At 35.2% G+C, this 20,893-nt stretch overlaps 1 protein-coding gene across 3 annotated transcripts; it reads right to left on the bottom strand.

The window, feature by feature from the left end:
* Positions 1–701: 701 nt before the first annotated feature.
* Positions 702–6,257, bottom strand: LOC122311335 (phenylacetaldehyde reductase-like). 3 transcript variants are annotated; one of them, XM_043125873.1, is made up of 7 exons: positions 6,114–6,257; positions 5,598–5,879; positions 4,982–5,151; positions 4,345–4,542; positions 2,919–3,081; positions 1,302–1,488; positions 702–1,029 (listed from the first exon to the last, which is right to left on the bottom strand). In XM_043125873.1, the coding sequence occupies exons 2-7, from the start codon at positions 5,716–5,718 to the stop codon at positions 891–893; spliced, it is 978 nt and encodes a 325-aa protein (XP_042981807.1). In that variant the 5' UTR covers positions 5,719–5,879; positions 6,114–6,257; the 3' UTR covers positions 702–890. The 3 variants fall into 3 exon arrangements, with proteins under 3 accessions (XP_042981807.1, XP_042981806.1, XP_042981808.1); XM_043125872.1 differs by having other exon boundaries at positions 5,598–5,943; positions 6,114–6,250; XM_043125874.1 differs by having other exon boundaries at positions 4,351–4,542; positions 5,598–5,943; positions 6,114–6,244.
* Between the last annotated feature and the right edge of the window lie 14,636 nt (positions 6,258–20,893).

Raw genomic sequence — 20,893 nt, 5'->3', positions numbered from 1 at the left:
GCAAGGATAGAGAAGTGAACGATTAAAAACTTTATGATTGGCCATCTATTAGAAAACGACCCACTAAGACTTTCGTTTTAAAATGGGTAGAGAATCCCAAAATAATTTGTGAAATGGGAGTGAGGAGTAAAGATACGAGTCACGAATGAAGGCGAGGTGATGAAAAATATATTTATGCATTGTCATCTATTTGCTTGTTTCTTATGAGAAGGAAGGGCAAAAGAAATTCATGCAGGACGAGGTGATTATAATAAAATTGGTGTAAAATGAATATAAGTAATTTGAAGTAATTTTGCTTCCAGAAAATGTAACTTTAAAAAATTGTCCTCGTAGCTGTGGGAGTTTCAGTACGGTTATTGTAAACTTGTTCCGATCGTCTGCCTTGTTTCATGGTTTCCAACACAAGGATCGTCTTGTTTTCCTTCACCCTTGTGTCAAAAGCTTCCCAACTACTTTAAGAACAATGAAACTTCCTTGTAATTCAAAATGGGCAACATGGTGAAGTTTCATAGCCATAAAAACTTACACTAGTTCTTATTCCGAGACTCTCCTGCCCTCGAGTTTGTTAAGTACCATTTGTTAAATCAACAGACTGGCATTAATTTTATTTAATAATAAAAAATAGAGATTTTACTATAGAGTAACTTCAACAATTTCAATGCTTTAACAGAAATTATACTAAAAAATGGATAAATATTATGTTTGGAAAGCAAAAGTGTAGAAGTCACACATGCTTTATGACATTATCATTGTGAAATCCATTCTACAATATAGCAAAAATAGGCAGTCCAGCTAATGCCAGTGATGTTTGAAACGGAAGAATTGAAGGGTAGGCAAAGTTTGTTTATAACTACTTAGCATGAGTTACCTATGTGCCATGAATCAAACATTCAAAAGAAGTTCCTCGCCCTCAAGCTTTCAAAAGTGTCCTTTAAAGTCTCCTCCACAGGAGTGAAGTTAAGGCCTAAACCTTCTGCTCTCTCCCTAGATACCTTGCAGGATGATGCAAAAGGATGGTCATCTCCGCATCTGCAACATAAAAAGTGTAGGTCAATTTGTGTCTGAATTCTATTACAATTGTTATATGTTACAGAACACACTACCTAATTAACAGGTTGCATAAATCAAGTACAAAAACTTCAAAACAGTCGGTTTGAGGTAAACGACAGTTTGGAAAAGAATTATATTTCACTTTTTGTACTGTAAGCATGTATGACACAGTGAATCTTCAATGTGTAACCAGTGTGAATCATAAATTGACGAGTTGATGCTAGTATTGGGTATATGGATACATCGCTTACTTTTCAGGAAGGTTTATATCAGGGAAGAGATCACGTATAAGCTTCACAAACTCAGAAAATTGGAGAACTCTTCCAACTAAACAATATCTTCCACTGGCTGATGGATTCTCGAAGGCTAGTATATGTGCATTAGCAACATCTCTAACATCAACCCATGCGGGATATATAAATGGAAGACTTTCAGCCCCTGCATAAGAGAGTGTCAACTGCTTGCATCACAAAAAGATTGTCTTTTAGAAGAATGAATCAGGCAGAACCACTTGCTGGGAGAAACTAAGACATTTTTAAAGATTAGAGCCGTATAGTTTCCAAAATTACCTTCAAAGGAAATGCATTTACGTCTTGATAACTTTCAATTTATTTAAGCATCCCAAAAGAATGAAATTACCATTGAAATACAATTCCTTCTTTTTAAAAGGAAAAAAAGAAATCTTTAAACCAACCCTCGATAACTTTTACAAACAATCCAAAGCAAAGTTGCAAGCCACATGAGTCATGCAAGAGTTTCATCATGATGAAGATGACAAGTAATTCCAATAAATATGAATAAGTACTCAAAATCATTCAAGATGAAATATGTAAGATTCATTTAGCATAAAGTTGATATAACTGGGATGGTATGCCGTTAGACAAACCATCTGGTGATAGACTTTTCAATTATTGTTTTTCTACATTTAATACCTGTAGTAACAGCTAGCTCCCATATTTTCTGCCTTTCTGGCAAGGTTGTGTGTCAGCATAAGTTAGGTTTTGCCATTTTTACCTCGACTTTTCACATGAAGCACTATAAGAATTAGCAGTGATCTTATTCCCATATAATTGTTATAGTTTTAAATAACTCAGGGATTTGTACATAATGAGATTCAATATATTACTTCTAATGATATTTTTAAATCATCAGGGAAAAACAAAAATGAAGATGGACGAAGGGATGATAGCATGAAGAGGATGCTGCACTGGAGTACTCAAGATTTAGGAAAACGGCATGAGTTCACGAAAAGAGAGTAAGCAACATAAAAAGGAAACAGTAGGCCACTCTTTTCATTAAAATTACTGAAATAATAGCTGATTAAAGCTTATTTAGTTTGGCAAATAGTTACAGAGAGTTTGAGTGAGAACTATGATTGGATTCAGACAACTGCTGTGGGAATAAACGTATAATGCATGCCATTGCTATTAATCCTCTTATTTAACGTATTCATTTTACTGCTTCCACTCAACTACGTAGGACTTTGTCACATGGTATATTCTTTCCAGCAAAAGAAAGTTAGCCAACACAAAACAAAATGCAATTTTTCTTTTTGAGGTCTCTGTAGTGAGATTTGCTATCCTATGAACCATGAGAAGAAGAATAGAAAAAAAATCAAAAATTAAATATATACCCTCACAATTCCAAATAATTGCATACACCTCAAAACAGGTTGCCATAGAGTCATACTTCAATTGGTCAGACACACGGCAAACACTTTCCACCAGTTACTCGTATGGGAGGCAGATACCATATGGTCTGAGGATCACTGGCAGGTTCTTCAAGAGATTCTTTTTCATTAATAGGCACAAGTATTTGTTAATATTCAAATAGACAGGTAAACAGTAATCTCACTGGCCGAAGAATACCTTTCACAAGTTTGAGAAATGGCTCCAAAGTTGCATTGAGAGTTGGCTGTAAAAGGGGACCAGTCACCCACCAAGGAAGCATTGCTACCATGTCAATTCCATTTTCTTTCGAAAATTCCCAAGCAGCCTTCTCTGCCAAGGTCTTTGAAAGCACATACCAAAGCTGATGAAAGCAATTATCTTTAGGGTAGACACAGTAAAAATTTTTACGGCTGCAATATACTAATTAGCCACTATCTAAGACTGCTGCTGATAATATATGTTATGCAACTAAACCAAATACAAAACATTTGAACACCATACTAACGCAAATACAAGGCATTGAAGGCAAGCTTTCGATAACATTCTTCCATGCCCCCCCGCCCAAGGGCAGTGGATCAGAATATTTAGGGCATATACCACTGCTCAACTTTTATCCTTCTTCCCTCAATATATGTGTCTAGAAGCCAATAGAGAATTGGATGTTCAAATTAAGATTCTGCCCTAGCCAACACTTGGCTCCAGTTCGGGGGCAATAGTTCCCTTAATCATTCAAATATATGAGTGAGGGAGAAAGAAAGCATAAATAAGTTTTAATGGAAAAAATTTGTTCTTCAAAGCTATCAATAACAGTTTAATGCAATACAAAATTGCAGCAATGCCGTTTATTTTTTATGTTTTATATTAAAATGAGATACACCCATTTTTTTATATAATTAATAATAAAATTATTACTTATTATTTTATTAATAACTTGATTGTGATGTTTTCTAAAAGCGGCATTTAAAAAAGTAAATATAAAGGAAAAAAGATGAAGCTTAGAAAAGAATGCAAAGTGTTTCAGACTCTAAAAATTCCAAATAATCTAATATTTACTGATTTGGCCTTTCAAATGGTTTTATATTTAAATGAGCTAATTCATAATTATTTTATCCAGTATTCGATGACATGGCTTAACAGAAGCAAAGCTCCTGCTTGGAAAATTATATAGCTTATAGATACAAATAAGCTCACCTTACAGGGCTACTACACCCATAGTCTAAGATAGGAGACAAAACAATCAAGAGGAAAAGGGAAACAAAAGAAGGAAAGAACAGACTAACATATTGTCTGCACAAGATAACTTGTCCCAGGCTTGCCCTCATATACGTACCAGCAGGGGCGGAACCAGAAAATCTGGTTTTGGGGGGGCAAGTTACAAAAAAATAATTTAGGGGGGTCAATTACTAATGTTTACTTTATAAAAACACTTTTAAAATTTTAATTTTCATCAGATTTTGAAAATGTTGGGGGGGGGGGGGGGGGGGGGGGCTTTTGGTAGTTCCGCCCCTGCGTACCAGTATGGTTTAAGTGAGAATCAGTCACAGAATCATGTAAGTCCATATGTAGCTTCAGCAAAGAACAAGAGAAAAAGATAAAATGTACGTAATAAGAAATTAGCATATACATGAACCTTCGATTTCTCACAAATAGCTGGATCTGAAATCCAAGTCTCATCAACTACCACATCAGGAGTAAGGGGTTTTCCACTGTATATAACTGCTGCCATTGAGGATGTTAAAACCACTCTTTTAACAGATGAAAATTTAGCACATGATCTAAGAACGTTAAGTGTTCCCTTCACAGCTGGCTCAATTAATTCGGCCTGAAAGGAATTACAAACAAAGGCATTTGAATTGGGTAAGTTGATAATGCACCAGTGCATTTAAATGTGAACTCTTGCACTATCTGGATAGACTATGGCATTTTTCCGTCTTAAATTTGAATGAGTACAACAAAATACTAACGAAGATTTGCATGTGAACATTGTAGAAAATCTATTGGTAGTATTAATTGTAGATAAAAGATGTATCCGATGAACATCAACAAGCATATGTGATAGTCCAAGATGGTAAGTTCATCTGAATAAATCCATGAAAGAATAAACTCACATCATGGACTACTTAAAATTATAAGGAGGCATGAAATTCAACAACTTTTGGCAAACAGCTAAGCATTATACAAAATTGGTGATTCGTTGAAACGACCCATTGGCACAGTACATGACATTTGCATTGATTCAATTAGCATGAAACCAAACGTACCTGCGGATCGTTGGCACTGAAATCAACAGGGCTGGCTGTATGGAAAACGCCCTCACATCCATCCACCAGGGAATCAAAAGATCCTTCTTCCAGTAAGTCTGCTTTGAACAAATGAAGTCTTTCCTTAGCTCCATCCAGCATAAGTAAGTGTTCTGTCTTCTTTGGGTCATCTGTGGCAAACATTTAAAGCTGAACCCATAAAATGTTTACAGTATAAAAAAATATCCATTTAGCATTACCAATATTCATATCTTTCCCTTCTTAAACATCAAGTTAATGATATCCTAAAGAAGTATTAAAGCATCTAATTTCGAAAGCGAAAAATAATCTTTTCTTAGTGATTATAAGGAAGTTTGGAGCAAAGTGAACTGACAATTGATCGAAGCTGTTCAGCTACTTTAGACTACAAAAGTTGGTTCCAAGAAACTCAAGGAGCTTTGTTTTAAAAACATATATGTATTATTACCCGTATCCCTCTCTCTTATGGCGAAGGAAAATCCTATACACTCCCAACTCAAGGAGCTCAAAATTAAAGAAAACATCGATTGTAGAAGAAACCCTCATGTAATCTGATGAGAGAATCAGAGAATATGTGATGATACTTTTGAGTACTTACTTGGGTCACGAACAGAAGCATTGACAGTGTATCCGCGTTGGAGTAAGAGTTTCACCAGCCACGACGCAATGTATCCGGACGCTCCGGTTACGCACACCACCTTCTCTACTCCACCACTCATTCTCTCTCCTTGGTACCTTTTCTGCTCCACCACTCACTCTGTCCCTCTTCAGTCTTCACACTTTCTTTATGCTTCTTATAAAAACCCTCTCTCTGTGTTTGACTGTTTGTATCCGGACGCAAGCCATGTATTACAGCTACCAAATCAATTACAGCTACCTACTGCTACCAAATTACAGATCAGCTACCAAATCAATTACAGCTACCAAATTTCAGCTACCAAATCCTACAAAATTCCATGATTTCTCATTGATATCGTATCCAAATATATATATACATATTTGATGTGTTATACATGAAAAGAAAGATACAAATAACTATATAGAGAAGTATGAGGAATTATTCTATTAATTTATTTTTTATCATGATATCAGAGCAAAATCGTTCTTGACATACATTTCCTTTGCCATGACTGCCTCCGTCGATGCTTCCCAATTTCCTCCCCATATCTTCTTCATCCATCTAATTCTCCAAGCCTCGTCCTCATCTCCGATCATCTCACTGGAGATAATTTTTTCAAATGGCAAGGTGCACTTTATCAAGCCCTCAATGCAAAAAATAAACTCTATTTTGTTGACGGCACTCTCAAAGCACATGCTAATATCTCACCCAACTATGCCCAATGGAGCAGGACCAAAGATATGGTCCTCACTTGGGTTCTTAACACCATAACCCCTTCCCTAGCCAATTCTCTGGGCTACCACGATGACCCTCGAGTTGTATGGCTCGATCTTGAATCTCGTTTTTGTTATGGCAACAAAGCCCGTCTCTTTTATCTCAAACGAGAAATTTCCAATCTCCATCAAAACCAACTCTCCATACCTGACTACTACAATACCATCAAACAACTCTGGAATGAATTGGGCAATCTCCAACCACCAACCGATGCCAGCACCTTGGAGAAGAGAGCTGAAGACGAACGTGTGTTCAAATTTCTACTAGGACTCAACGACTCATTTACTGCTCTTTGAACCCAAATTCTCACCACTGATCCTCTTCCATCTCTGAACAAAATTTTCTCAATCCTCTTTCAAGAGGAACAGCAACGTCTTCTCCAAGTTTCCCGTACACCCTTCAAAATCTTGAACTTGCTGGTCGGACTTCGCACACCAGTTGTCCACCCCTTAAGTGCATCAAATGTGGGAAAGATGGTCATCTGCGTAATCGTTGTTGGCTCCTTGTTGGATACCCTCCTGGACGTGAACCTCGTCATCAACGCCAACCCTCGCTTCTTGTCAAACCACCTACTGTTGCTACTGCCAATCTAGCCGGATCCACCTCAAGCCCATTTCCAGGCCTTTCGCCAGAAAACTACCAACAACTCATGAACCTCCTTCGGCCTTCCCCTCCGATGGCTAATTTTGTGGGTAATTCTTCAACCTTCCCCTGTTCTCTTGACTCCATGATGGACTGGATGATCGACAGTGGTGCTAGTGACCATATGAGTAGGGGTGTAAATTTTAACCAGTAAACCGGACCGGACCGGTTGTACCGGTTTTGAACCGGTCCGGTCCGGAACCGGTTTCATAAAATGAAAAACCGGCCGGAACCGGTCCGGTTTCGGTTCCGGCCATTTTTAAACCGGACCGGTACTATTTAATATGTGTATATTTTTTTATTTATTTAATGTTATATGTTATATATTTTATATTATATATAATTTTTTATATATAATATATAATAATATAAATTATAATTATATATAAGATAGTGTTATTTTAATTTATAAAATAAAAGTTTAATCTCAAACATGAAAATTTAATTGATCATATGCTTTAAATATATAATATTATAAATATATATTATTTATTAATAACATTTTATCATAGATTCATAAGAAGTAAGAACCTAAAAAGAAAGAAAATCACTCAAATATTATTATTAAATTTTAATGGCCTAATACACTTAAAACTCTTTATATTTTTTTTTTGATAAGTACATAAGACATTAGTAGATAAATATAAATTATATATATTAGCATATAATTTATATAAAGCCATACCAAAGCTATACTAATAGCATAAATTTTTTACATAGCACTTTTTTTTTTCATAGCAGTCTTTTTATATAGTAGTTTTTTTTTTAAGTAAAATTTTTTGACATAGCAGTTTTTTTTTTTTTTTATAAACAGATTTTTTTTATAATAAATATATATTTTATTAAAACCGGAAAACCGGACTGAACCGGACCGGAAACCGGTAAAACCGGAATACCAGTTTAGGAGGGTAATCGGTGCGTAATCGGTTTTGAAAAATGTAAAACTGGTGCCTACCGGTTCGGTCCTAGATTTTGTCTAAAACCGGACCGGTTACACCCCTACATATGAGCCACTGCCGATCCTTCTTCTCGAGCCTTCGACAGCCACCCTCAGCTCGCACGGTCCAATTACCCACGGGAGAAATTGTTCCCGTTGAAGGCATCAGCTCTGTTTCTTTATCCGAATATCTCATCCTTCCAAATTTCCTTTACATCCCCACTTTTTGTCATAACCTCCTTTCCGTCCCTTAACTCACTAATACTTTATCCTGTGTAGCTATTTTCTTATCTTCTAAATGTTTTTTTCAGGACCTTCAGTTGAAGAGGTTGGTTGGAGCGGGTGAAGCTTGCAATGGGCTCTATATCTTTCGGCCCCAACAGTCCGTTGTTGTCTCTACTCACAACCTTGATAATAAGACCCTCTGGCACCAACGTCTAGGTCATCCTTCCAGTTTTACTATTCCTAATATTTTTGATAGTCCATGTACTCTTTCTCATTGTGATATTTGCACTCGTTCTAAGCACACTCGCTTACCTTTTCAAAATCATGTTAATAAAAGTACGACCCCTTTTAATTACCTTTATTGTGATATTTGGGGTAGTTATTCCACTGCTTTTATTTGTGGTGCCCATTATATTTTTACTATTGTTGATGATTTTTCACGCACTATATGGATTTATTTAATGTGTTTTAAATCTGAAACATTTAGTCTTTTGATGCATTTCTTTGCATTTGTTAAAACTCAATTCAACTCAACGGTTAAAATTATAAGTACCGACAATGGCCAAGAATTTCTTTCTCATAATCTCCAAACTTATTTTCACGATCACGGCATAATTCATGAGCGTACTTGTGTTGAAACTCCTTAACAAAATGGTGTTGCAGAGCGTAAATATCGGCACCTCCTGAACGTTGCTCGCAGTCTTCGTTTTCAGGCATCTCTTCCCCTTAAATTTAGGGGAGACTATGTTCTTACTGCTGCATACCTCATCAATAGGACTCCTAGTCGTTCTCTCCATAATCAAACCCCTTTTCAACTTCTTCTCAACACTCCACCAGCCTACGCCCAACTTCATGTGTTTGGTTGCCCTTGCTATGCTCAGACTCTTACTACTCATCACGATAAATTTTCACCCAGAGCATCCCGTTGTGTCTTTCTCGGTTATCCTAGCAATCGTAAAGTTTATAAGTTATATAACATTGACACACACACCATCTTCTACTCACGTGATGTCACTTTTCATGAAGACCAATTTCCTTTTCAAAATTTTGTGCCTTCTCGCACACCCAGCTCCAACATTTTTCCTTTATCTATCCCAGAACCCATTCCTCCTTCCAACCCCTCCTCAGTCATCTCTTCAAACCCTGCACCCACCGTCCAGACTTCTTCATGTCCCGTCGCAACATTACTCGTCCAGCATATCTCGATTATGTTTGTCCTACCATACCCATGGAGTGCATTGCTGCTTCAACAGCTGCACAGTCCTCAAGTACTTCTCATCCTTTATCTACCTTTTTATCATATTGTCGTTTTTCTCCTGCTCATTATTCATTCTTAACTGCCATTACTGCATCTATTGAACCTACCTATTACTCTGAAGCTACTCACCACTTTCACTAGTGTGAAGCTATGGCCTTTGAACTTCATGCCCTTGAAGAAAATTCAACTTGGACACTAGAATCTCTTCCTCCTGGTAAGAAACCCATTGGTTGCAAGTAAGTTTTCAAGACCAAACTCCAAGCTGATGGTATTGTTGAGCGCTACAAAGCCGTCTAGTGGCCAAAGGCTACACTCAAGTGGAAGGACTCGACTATCATGAAACTTTTGCTCCTGTAGCCAAGATGACCACAATCCGATGTGTTCTAGCCGTTGCCACCACTAAAAATTGGATTATTCACCAAATGGATGTTCACAATGTTTTTTTGCATGTCAAACTTGATGAAGAAGTTTACATGAACCCACCACCCGGTTATTGTCTTAAGGGGGAGACACGTGTATGCCACCTCAAGAAACCCTCTATGGCCTCAAGCAAGCTTCTTGGAACTGGTTTTTTTAAGCTAACCTCTGTTCTTCTTACTGCAGGTTTTGTCCAATCCCAGGCTGATCACTCTCTCTTTACCTTGATCACTGCTACCAATCTCACCCTTGTTCTTATTTATGTGGATGACATCTTGGTTGTCGGCAATGATCTTTCTCAGGTAACTTATTTCAAGTCTATTATCTCTACTCACTTCAAAACCAAGGATCTCGGCCCTTTCAAATATTTTCTTAGACTCGAAGTTGCTTGCTCCTCTTCAGCCATTTTTCTTAATCAGCGAAAATATGCCTTAGACATTCTTGCTGACAGTGGCCAACTTGGCTCTCGTCCTTCCCTCTTTCCTATGGAACAAAACTTGAACCTAAACGACACCATTGGTAAACTCCTCTCTGATCCCGCTCCTTACCGACAGTTAGTTGGGCGTCTCATTTATCTTACCATCACCAGACTGGATATCATTTTTGCGGTAAATATTCTCAGTCAATTCATGCATGCTCCCCGGATTCCACACATGACCGCTGCCACTCGTGTTCCTCACTACATTAAAGGCACTCCAGGCCAAGGCATTTTTTTCTCTTCCTCCAATGATCTTCATATTAGTGCTTACACCGATTCTGATTAGGCCAACTGCCCCACCACTCGTCGCTCTAGCACTGGTTTCTTCATCACACTTGGTTCTAGCCCTATTTCCTTGTGCACTAAGAAACAGACTATTGTCGCTCGCTCCTCTACAGAAGTTGAATACCGCGCCATGGCTGTCACTACATGTGAACTAGTCTGGTTACAACAGCTCCTTCATGACCTCGGCATCTCACATACAGCTCCCATGACCCTCTATTGTGACAATCAGTCTGCCCTCTATATTGCTCACAATCCAATTTTTCATGAGCGCACCAAGCACATTGAGATTGACTGTCACATTGTCCATAACAAACTCTGCTCTGGTCTCTTCACCACCGCTCATCTTCCATCTTCTGAGCAGATCGCTGATATCTTCACCAAAGTTCTGGGTTCTGATCTCTTTCATCATTTGTCTCACAAGTTGGGCATTACGGATCTTCATGCACCAACTTGAGGGGGAGTATTACAGCTACCTACAACTACCAAATTACAGCTCAGCTACCAAATCAATTACAGCTACCAAATTTCAGCAATTACAGCTACCAAATTTCAGCAATTATAGCTACCAAATTTCATCTACCAAATCCTACAAAATCCCACTATTTCTCTATATAGTTATTTGTATCTTTCTTTCCATATATAACTCATCAAACATGTCTATATATTCGGATATGAGATCAATGAGAAACATGAGGAATTATTCTACCAATTTATTTCTTATCACCATGACGCCATGCAAATCTGCTCCAATTACATGCGATTGATCACCTTGCTGTAAAACACAGATTCCTCAAATTAGTTTTGATTAAATTTATTAGAGTTTATCTATAAAAATATAAGTATTCATGACGCCGTCAATGACATGGTTGCCATGATGCAACATTACAACCAGTTCCACCAACATCGACCGCCTTCCATAGATCACATAATTTTTCTACTGATCTAATTAGCTGTATTAATTTTTTTAATACTCAAGTAATCATATCAGTGAAATATGTAAAAAAATACACAAAGTGACTATACATAAAATTTTTGTATCCAAAATTATATTTGATTAAATTATAGAAACACATATTTCTTTCCTTAAAAGGCCTAATAGGAGGAGTAAGGTAACTCCTTATAAACTCAAGATGAGTTTGTTTCTAAGTCATGTGGGACTTCTCAATACACCCCCTCACGTGTGGGCCGGTATTTCCGGTACCATCATCGTGGGTAGGTCGCGAGAGCCCATCATTGGTCATAAGTTAGCCTGCTCTGATATCATATAAAAACACTCATTTTTTCCTTTAAAAGGCCTAATAGGATGAGTATGGTAACTCCTTATAAAATCCAAGATGAGTTTGTTCTTAAGTCATGTGAGACTTCTCAATATAAATATCGTCCAATGATTAATTAAAAAATCACAATTTGTCCGTTGAACTCGTGAAAAACAAAAAAAAAAACAACAATTTTTTTAAAAAACATGTGCTGACCTACTGACCTGATTATTTGGATTAAATTTTGACTTCGAAGTATAAAATTAAATGCTGTAATTTGTTTCCTCTACCCAGATTGTCAATTTAAAAATAACAAAACTAGGATAATAACATTTTTAGAAGAGACTTTTAAAAACATTTTCCATCAGAAAGTTGCTCTTCCTTCATTATATGCAATCAAATCGTAACAAATAACTGAGTTGTGTTATTATGGAATGTGTAGTATGTGTGTGTGTTTTATATAAACTATTAATATTATCCCATTGAATTAGGATTAATCATGTCATCGGCATCACTTGGTAGCATGAATGCACCCCGATGTGGTCAAATCCATAGGCACCATTAAAGACATTTTCCACCTATGTCAAACCTGGAATACACTTTTGAGTTTTGAGTTTTTGAGTTGTGCGTTTTATAATATATTAGTAGAGGGAACGTCCTTTGGACGTTTGCCTAGTGGGGTATAATTTATATGATAATTTATATGTAAATATGAACTTTATATACAAGTTAATATCCTATTGAATATATAATTATAACAGTGAGAAATTTATATAAATTTAAAAATAAAGAAGTAAAATAAACTTTATATATAAGTCATTGTTTTTTTTAAAGATATAATAATAAAAGTAAGAAGTTTAACAAAAAGATATTTAGAGTACTTATAACATAGTTTAATTTATAGATTCAACAGAGAGAACATTGAGCTTGTTCTGGCGTAATTGTTCATCTTCATTCATTTCTGCATATAAGTGTATAATCCATTCTTTTTCTGAAACTACGCTTGTAATATTTGCTAAATATGGTAAATGTTCCTGTAATAATCAAAAAATATAAAAGTTGGTGTAATAGTTTTTTTTTTTTTTTGAATAATTTTATAAGGAGATTTTTTACCTCATCTATGTGTTCGAACAGATCAATGGCTATAGAATTCAATATTTCTTCTGCTATTAATCCAAAGACAATGATTGATGTGCATCCAATGTCATCCTCTATTTCCAAATAGGCTCGACAACTATTATTAATGAAAATCTTATCACTGCATAATTTTTATAATTATTATTTTATATTTATTATGTAAAAAATAATAATTTAAAACGATGAAATAAATTGTTTACCGTGATTGTTCAATACTCATATTTTTGCAAAATTGTTTACCATGTTTAAGAGAAAAAATATTTAATTTTTTTTATATTTTAAATTGTTAATAAAATTTTATGCAAAATTCACACATTAAGTGAAAATTTTAAATGAACTATATACTGATACATAAGTAATGAAAATTTTTTATAAACATTATTATTAAATTCGTAATAATTATTAATGTATAAATTTAAAAAAATAAAATTTTACAACATTTTATAATTTTTCATATTTTAAATTATTAATACAATTATATGTGAAATTGAAATATTAAGTGAAAAAATTTAAATGAACTGTGCTAATAACTAAATAAACAAACATATAACAATGAATTTGTTTTCATTTATATATAAAATAAAAAATAAAATTAAAAAAAAACCCCTCAATTTGTCTAGGCCCCAAAACCAATCATTAAGCCCAATAACCCAATAATCAAAACAGAACTATTTTAGGCATGTACCTACCCCGTCCTAGAATGAAAATGAAGTCGTTTTTAGCATACCCTTCAACCCACTCCATCCCAAACCGAAACGGCTCTGTTTTGACACCCAAAAACCTTAACCCTAAAGGATTTTTTTTTTTTTTTTTTGTGATCAATCTTCCTAGGGTTTTTATATTTTCGATTGAAATTTTTTTTCCTTCCATTTCATTTTTGGCACTTTTTTTTCCTTGTTGTTCTGCGGTTGATGTATATTACCTTTGTATTTTTCACATTTATAGAACAAATTTTTTTTTTTTTTGCTATTTGGGTTCATATGCTTTTTCTCTTTTCGATTCAAGTTTATTTATTTTTTCTTGGGTTTGATTTCTTCTACTTTTTTTTTTCCTTGTTCTTTGGCATTTGATTTATATTACCTTTGTATTTTTTAGATCTATAGAACAAAATTTTTTTTTCTTGTGATCTGTTTTCCTTATGCATTTTTCATTTTCGATTCAACGTTATTTTTTGCTTACATTTGATCTCTTCTATTTTATTTTTCTTGTTGTTCGGCGTATAACTCTATAATATATTTTTCACAGCATCTTACATGCCCTCTCCCTCATGGGTTCTCCACCACCTCCGTGCTTCGGTCGAGCCCCCATGAACAATCCCACCAACGTATCTTCACAAAGGTCAATTTTTGTTTTTCAAAAATTTTGGAACAATTGTATTTTTCTTTTTCACGCTAACTAGGTTTTTTTATTTTTTTTGTGTTCTTAGTACATACGAGCAAATCAGAAGATAGAATTTGTTTGATGTGTTTGATTTTTTTTTATTAGGTTTATTTTCTATAAACTACAGATGTGAATATGCAAATATGGTTTTTATTTTCTTTCCATCTTTTTTTGTTGTGATGCATATGCATATGCATATGATCTAATTATATACTGTAACAAATTCATTCATACAATACTCAGAGAAAGAATAAGAAACATACCTACAACTGTCGAGATTCACGAGTAACTTTGTCCACGATTTTTTTTTTTTAAGAAAGTGAGAATACAGAGCACAACGAACAAAATGCAAAGATTAACATTTAAATTTGAGTCTGATTGCCTTTTTCAGACAAAGTGATAAGCTTTAACCGTAAAAAGACATTAACATCAAGTCGGCGAAGCAAAACGACACCAAGGACAACGAACTGAACAATAAAATTAAGGGGCAAAATTGGAAACAAAATAGAAAAAAAATCAGGTGGTCCAAATGTAGAAAGACCAAAATTTCTATCGCCAAAAGAAAAGTAAAATTAAAACCATCGCAATTTTTAAATAAAATTAAGGGCAAAATGGGAAAAAAATATTAGACAAAAATATTGTAGAAAGCAGATTCACACTTTATATATAAGTATAGATATAGATATATGAGAAACGAAAAGTCTATATGCAACCGCCTTATATCCTCATTGAGGCCTCAGGGCCTACGTGGCATAAAAAGAAAAACGTCGTCGTTTTATTTCAACTGAAATCTCTTTCATCCCTCGCACTGAATTTTCTTCTTCCCTTGCATCACTATGTTTTCTCTCATCTCTCTCTTCTCTCATCCTTCTCTTCTCCATGTAACCCTAATAGCCCATATCCAGATTTCCTCTTCCCCCGCATCTCTTTGTTTTCTCTCATGTCTATCTTCTCTCATCCCTTTTTGTTTCATCATGTGTGCTAACTTTCTCTCTATTGCCCAAAGACTAACACAAGAGGAGGGTGAATTGAGTTGTATTAAAAAAAATAACAATTATAAATCAAATATACAATATAAAATATAAACAAAATACGAAATAGCAATGAATATAAAGAGTAAGAGTAAGAGAGAAACAAACTCAGTATTTTAACGAGGTTCGGCCCCACTGTCTAAGTCCTCCCCTCAAGCTACCCCTTGAAGATTCCCAAATTCACTATTCAACCTCCTTCAGGTGGAGATAGAAACCTATTACACCTTTGAATAATACCGCTACAAAGGATCCGTGTAGAACACCCTCTACACTTGCAATCACCTTACAGGTAATGATTCAACTATTCCCTGTGTAGAACACTTTCTACACGCACAAGGGTTATACGCACCCTTTTACTGATACAAGAGCTGATAGTGGGTAGGTTATCAGAAAATACTCCTCAATGAGTGAAATAAGAACAATACAGCACAAACTATATCTCTCTCAAAATGAATAAGGATTAAGGCTCAATACTTAGAGAAGAGATAATGAAAGTTTTGAATGAATGTTGTATACTCTGGATGTTGTAAAAGTGAAGCTCTCAAATGATATATTTATAGGAATATGAGACTTCATATTCAAATTTAAAAAGATTCACATGTTAAAAACAATATCATTCATTTTTTCAAAAAATTCAAATAAAAGGTTCTTCTTTTTCAATCGTCAAAGAAAACATCATTCATTTTTCAAAAATTTCAAACCTAATTTTTTACTTTTGGCATATGACAAAAGGAGCACACTTTACTTTTCAAAAGAATCCAAACCTAATATTTTACTTTTTGCATATGACAAAAGGAGCACATTTTACTTTTCAAATTTTTCAAATAAAATCATCTACCTTTTGCATAAGTAAAAAAAAACATCAATCACTTTTGAAAATATTCAAATAAAACATGCACATATGAAAGATGACAATCAATCATCTTTCAAAATTTTTAAATTTAATTTTCAAAATATTCATGCACATGTGAAAAATGTATTTTAATACTTTATGATAAAATATTAATTTTGAGTCTTAATCCTAATTTCAAATTTTTAAGAGATTTACAATATTATTCTATGACTTTAATGTGAACTTGTTCCCTTCTTGCTCATGCTTATTTCCTTGATGTGCTTGATTCCATTGTGTAGACAACTTGAGTTTGAGACTTATTTATTCTTTGAATTCATTTATTATCATCAAAATCCATGTGTAGATATATAATTACATAAACCTTGAAACCTTGGGTTCAACACTCTTTTTTCTGTTTAGTTGATACCTCAACACCTTTCGAAAGGAGATGAATCTAAAGAAATGACTATACGGGTGATTGGTGACAAGAAGCAAATTGAAATGGCTAGAGAGTGTTGGGCACGTAGAAAGAAAGAGAGAGTGTGAGAGATGAAAGAGGGAGCGAACTGAGAGAGAAAGGGAGAACGGAGAAAGTCAATGAAGGAGTTTGGTCGTGGCTTACCGAGAGGAAAACCGCTGGGGTGACACGCAATACTCGTCGGTAGCTCCTGTGCAAGTGGAGGCGACGTGGAGGACTAGGGACGACGCTAAGCTTCCGTCGTGTGACAGGCTAAGAGTACAAAATGTGCTATGTTTTAATTGGCAAAAACATAGGTTTGATGTAGTTGGGTGCTTCTCTGTGGTTGGGTGTGTTTACGTACCAAGACGTGGAGGCAATGGCTTGTGGAGGCAACGGCTGGACAGTGGGCTAACACACGGTGGTTTTGTGCTTGATGTTGGCACTCTGCTCTGGTGGTTAGCTTTCAAGGCTCTCGGTCGGCGGCTTGTTGAGGTGATCTACTGAAAACTTAAGGCCACGGCAATTCCACTCTTGGAGAACTCTCATCTTTAGATCACAAGTATGTATGTATATATACTGCATCAAACCCTAGAAGGGTAGAGACGTGTGTTGAGGATGCTCCAAAATCCTATCCAAATATTCAGCAAGCCTCTCCATGATTGTGGAGATGTATTATTTACTTACATTTGTATTTTATTCATTGTATGATTTATTTCCATTTGTATTTTGTTTCCATGTATAGCCATACATGTACTCCTCTATAAATACAAATATTTCTCCACCTCTCAAAGTGTGGTGGTTTACAAAACCTTCTCATGGTATCAAATGGTTCAATATAGGGGACCAGAGGTCATGATAGGCCAAAGTTGAAACCAACAGTGATATTTATATGATATGTTTGGGGGCATATTTTGACGTCCAAGGCAGTAGTACTTCACTCAGAGGAAGAGATGACATGCAAGGAATTCCTACCAATTAAGTCAATCGGATTATAAGAGAAAAAACCCATTTCAATTGCAGATATTCTCAAAAGAAATGTTTGTCTTGCCCAGAAGTTCATCCGATGGACGAAGACCCAGAAGGAACCTAGATGAAATCTCTCAGACCTTTCCCTCCTTCCTGCTGTTTGAGCTTCCTAGACGAAATGAATTTTCATCTTCTCTTGCATTTTGTTTCTTTTTTTTTTTAATATAATATTATCGGTTAACATGGTAACTTCCACATCAGCCGCGAGGCCGCACCAGGGATATGGCACGGTTGTCCCTAGCAATGTTGTATAAGAAAATAGTACCGGTTTTTTATATTCACTCTATTTGGATCGACGCTGCTGGGTTACCCATTTGGATATTTCTGGTTTTGATTCTGAACTCTATCGTAGGTCATCAGGTCAACACAACTGTGGGTCACCCGTTCTGGAGATTTTGGAGATTTCTGGTACCATTCTAATTTGGATGAAGCTGATTTTAATCAGTTTGGATATATGGCTATGACATTTTAGCCTAACAGATCTCTTGTAGGAGCACTTTAGTCGTATCAACATACGTATTAAGGGCATTTCAGTCCAACATGACATACGTCGAGAAATATCTTGATCCAATTCATCACATGAATCCTTACTAGGTAGAATGTAAAAGTTCTTTGATTACGGATAGAAATAAATCATAGATATTACTTCCAAAAAAAAAATTATAGATAAAGAAGTATAGATTCCGCTCCAAAAAAAAAAAAAAAAAAGCCAACTCAATCAGACATAAGTACTGTTGTATTGTACATGAAAGAAGAGTGCAGTCCAAAACAAAGGAAGAGCTGGTTTTTTGTCTGATAAAGCTACCTCGAGAACATACTGTGGTTGTTGTAAGCATAGTGGCATGTTCGTCGAGAATGTCCCACAAACTATCCTTGTAGTTTTTTATGGTATTTTGTACACATATTTGATGGATTCGACTAGGGATATCAATTCCTCTCTTCTCTTCTTTTCTTTCCTTATGTGCTAGTGTCACAAGGAAACCCTCCCAATAGTTCCAACATCTTTTCTTTTTTTAGGGCATCTTTCCTTACCAAGATTTGGTACTTACAAAACTCATGTGATATTGAAGTCCAACAAATTATACATACCTTTTCTAGCTTCGTCAGGATTCTTCAAAATGATGATCTGTCTCATCAAAGATCTCCTCCTACTTGATGCCCAATTAATGTTAGATTCCACCTTTCAGAAATTGTTGCAACCAAATAATTGTATCGGAAGTTAATAGAAAATGATCACTTGTACCTGTAAAAGCTCCTCAATGACATCTTCCATGGTTATTATGCCAACAGCTTCTTCTTCTTCTGGGATCTTTGGGAGTGGATTGCCATCTATCTGCAGAATGTCTGAATACATCTCCTTTGCCCACTTCTTACTTCTAGGTCCACCCTTATGTGAATTATCCGGACTGTTGGGAAAGCTTTTCCACTTCTGGAGTGATATCTTGCTCTTTACAATATTCTCTTAGGGAGGCTTTTCACCATCAATGACTATTCTCACGTCATTCGCTTGATATATTTTTAGAGAGAGAGAGAGAGTTACCAAATAGTACAAAAGAAAAGAAAAGAAAAGAATTTCTAAGGATTGACTAAGAGCGTTTGGCTCCACATGGTGTTGGAAACACAGTTCTAGTGTTGGACATTACAGAAACAAGAATAAATGTATTGGGATTATACATTGTCGAAAAATGGTGTTCTATAAATGTATATAATTCCATTTCTTCAAAATCTGAAGATATCGCAGATGTTATGCACTACTATAAAGTTCATTTTGTAGCCTCTGATTGACTTTGTACTCAAAGATTGTGATTGAGTTTGTAATCATGAATAACTTCTTCTATACAAATAAATGAAGTACCCGAGCCCCAATGACTTAAATAATGAACAAATTGTAGTCTATTATGTATGAATAAAGTTTCGAATTTGACTAGGTTTAGATTAAAAAGCATGTATATGTAGATGTGGACCTTAGTTGACAAGGTGCTAATTTTTTTTCCAAGGATGAGCATATTTATGACCTTTGATTGAAATTTGTTAAAATTGTCTAGGTTTGGGTTATCCGGACACACAAGTTGAAACAAGACCTTCCAGGCCATGCAGATGAGGTATGTTCTATGTCCAAAAAAAGGGTCTTTCATATCTTAAGTTGAATTTTAAATTGATATGTTGGTAACTGCTTTTGAAAAAAAGTTTATGCTATTGATTGGAGTCCAGATGGTGAAGGTGGTAAAGATAGAGTATTGAAGTTATGGATGGGTTACATTGACCGACCCCAATACATGATTGAAATTTTGAACAACTTGTTAATTCTAGAGCTTTGATCGGCATGTAACTTTACATTAGCTATCAGAAACCTGTATATATTAAGTGTTATGCACTACTTTGAGGAAGATAAGATTTTATTAGTAATTTAAGAGGGCGTTAACCCTTCTCTCTCTCTCTCTCTCTCTCTCTCTCTCTCTCTCTCTCTCTCTCTCTCTCTCTCTCTCTCTCTAAATGCACAATAAATAAGTCAGTGTCATCTTCCGCAATGATGCACATTAATGATGGCTCTTAAACTATGTTTTTCCAACATGCTAAGAGATGCACTATTCTGGAAGGCATCACTCACTCTAATCCCATATAGGCCAAAAATGGGTGTTTCATGAAGTACTAACCATCTGGCAAGGAAAGAGAAGTGAACGATTAAAAACTTTATGATTGGCCATCTATTAGAAAAAGAAAAATCTAATTACAAGTAAAATTATATATTAATATGTGCATCAATCTAATATGATTGGTTAAAAAGTAAATTTTATTGAAAATAATACTAATTTAAATTTTGAATATGAAGGAATCAGTATTAGTATGCAGATTAGTACGTAACTTTACTTGTATGTAACAAAACTCATTAGAAAACGATCCGTTCAGACTTAAGTTTTAACATGGGTAGATAATCCCAAAATAAGTTGTGAAATGGGAGTGAGGAGTAAAGATACGAGTCACGAATGAAGACGAGGTGATAAAAAAATATACTTTTGCATTGTTATCTATTTATTTGTTTCTTGTGAGGAGGAAGGGCAAAAGAAATTCATGCAGGACGAGGTGATGATAATAAAATTAGTGTAAAATGAATACAAGTAATTTGAAATAATTTTGCT

Source organism: Carya illinoinensis, chromosome 5, assembly GCF_018687715.1.
Source record: "Carya illinoinensis cultivar Pawnee chromosome 5, C.illinoinensisPawnee_v1, whole genome shotgun sequence".
NCBI lineage: Eukaryota > Viridiplantae > Streptophyta > Magnoliopsida > Fagales > Juglandaceae > Carya > Carya illinoinensis.
The sequence above is the reverse complement of the archived record's forward strand: the minus strand, read 5'-3'. Positions and strand labels throughout refer to the sequence as shown.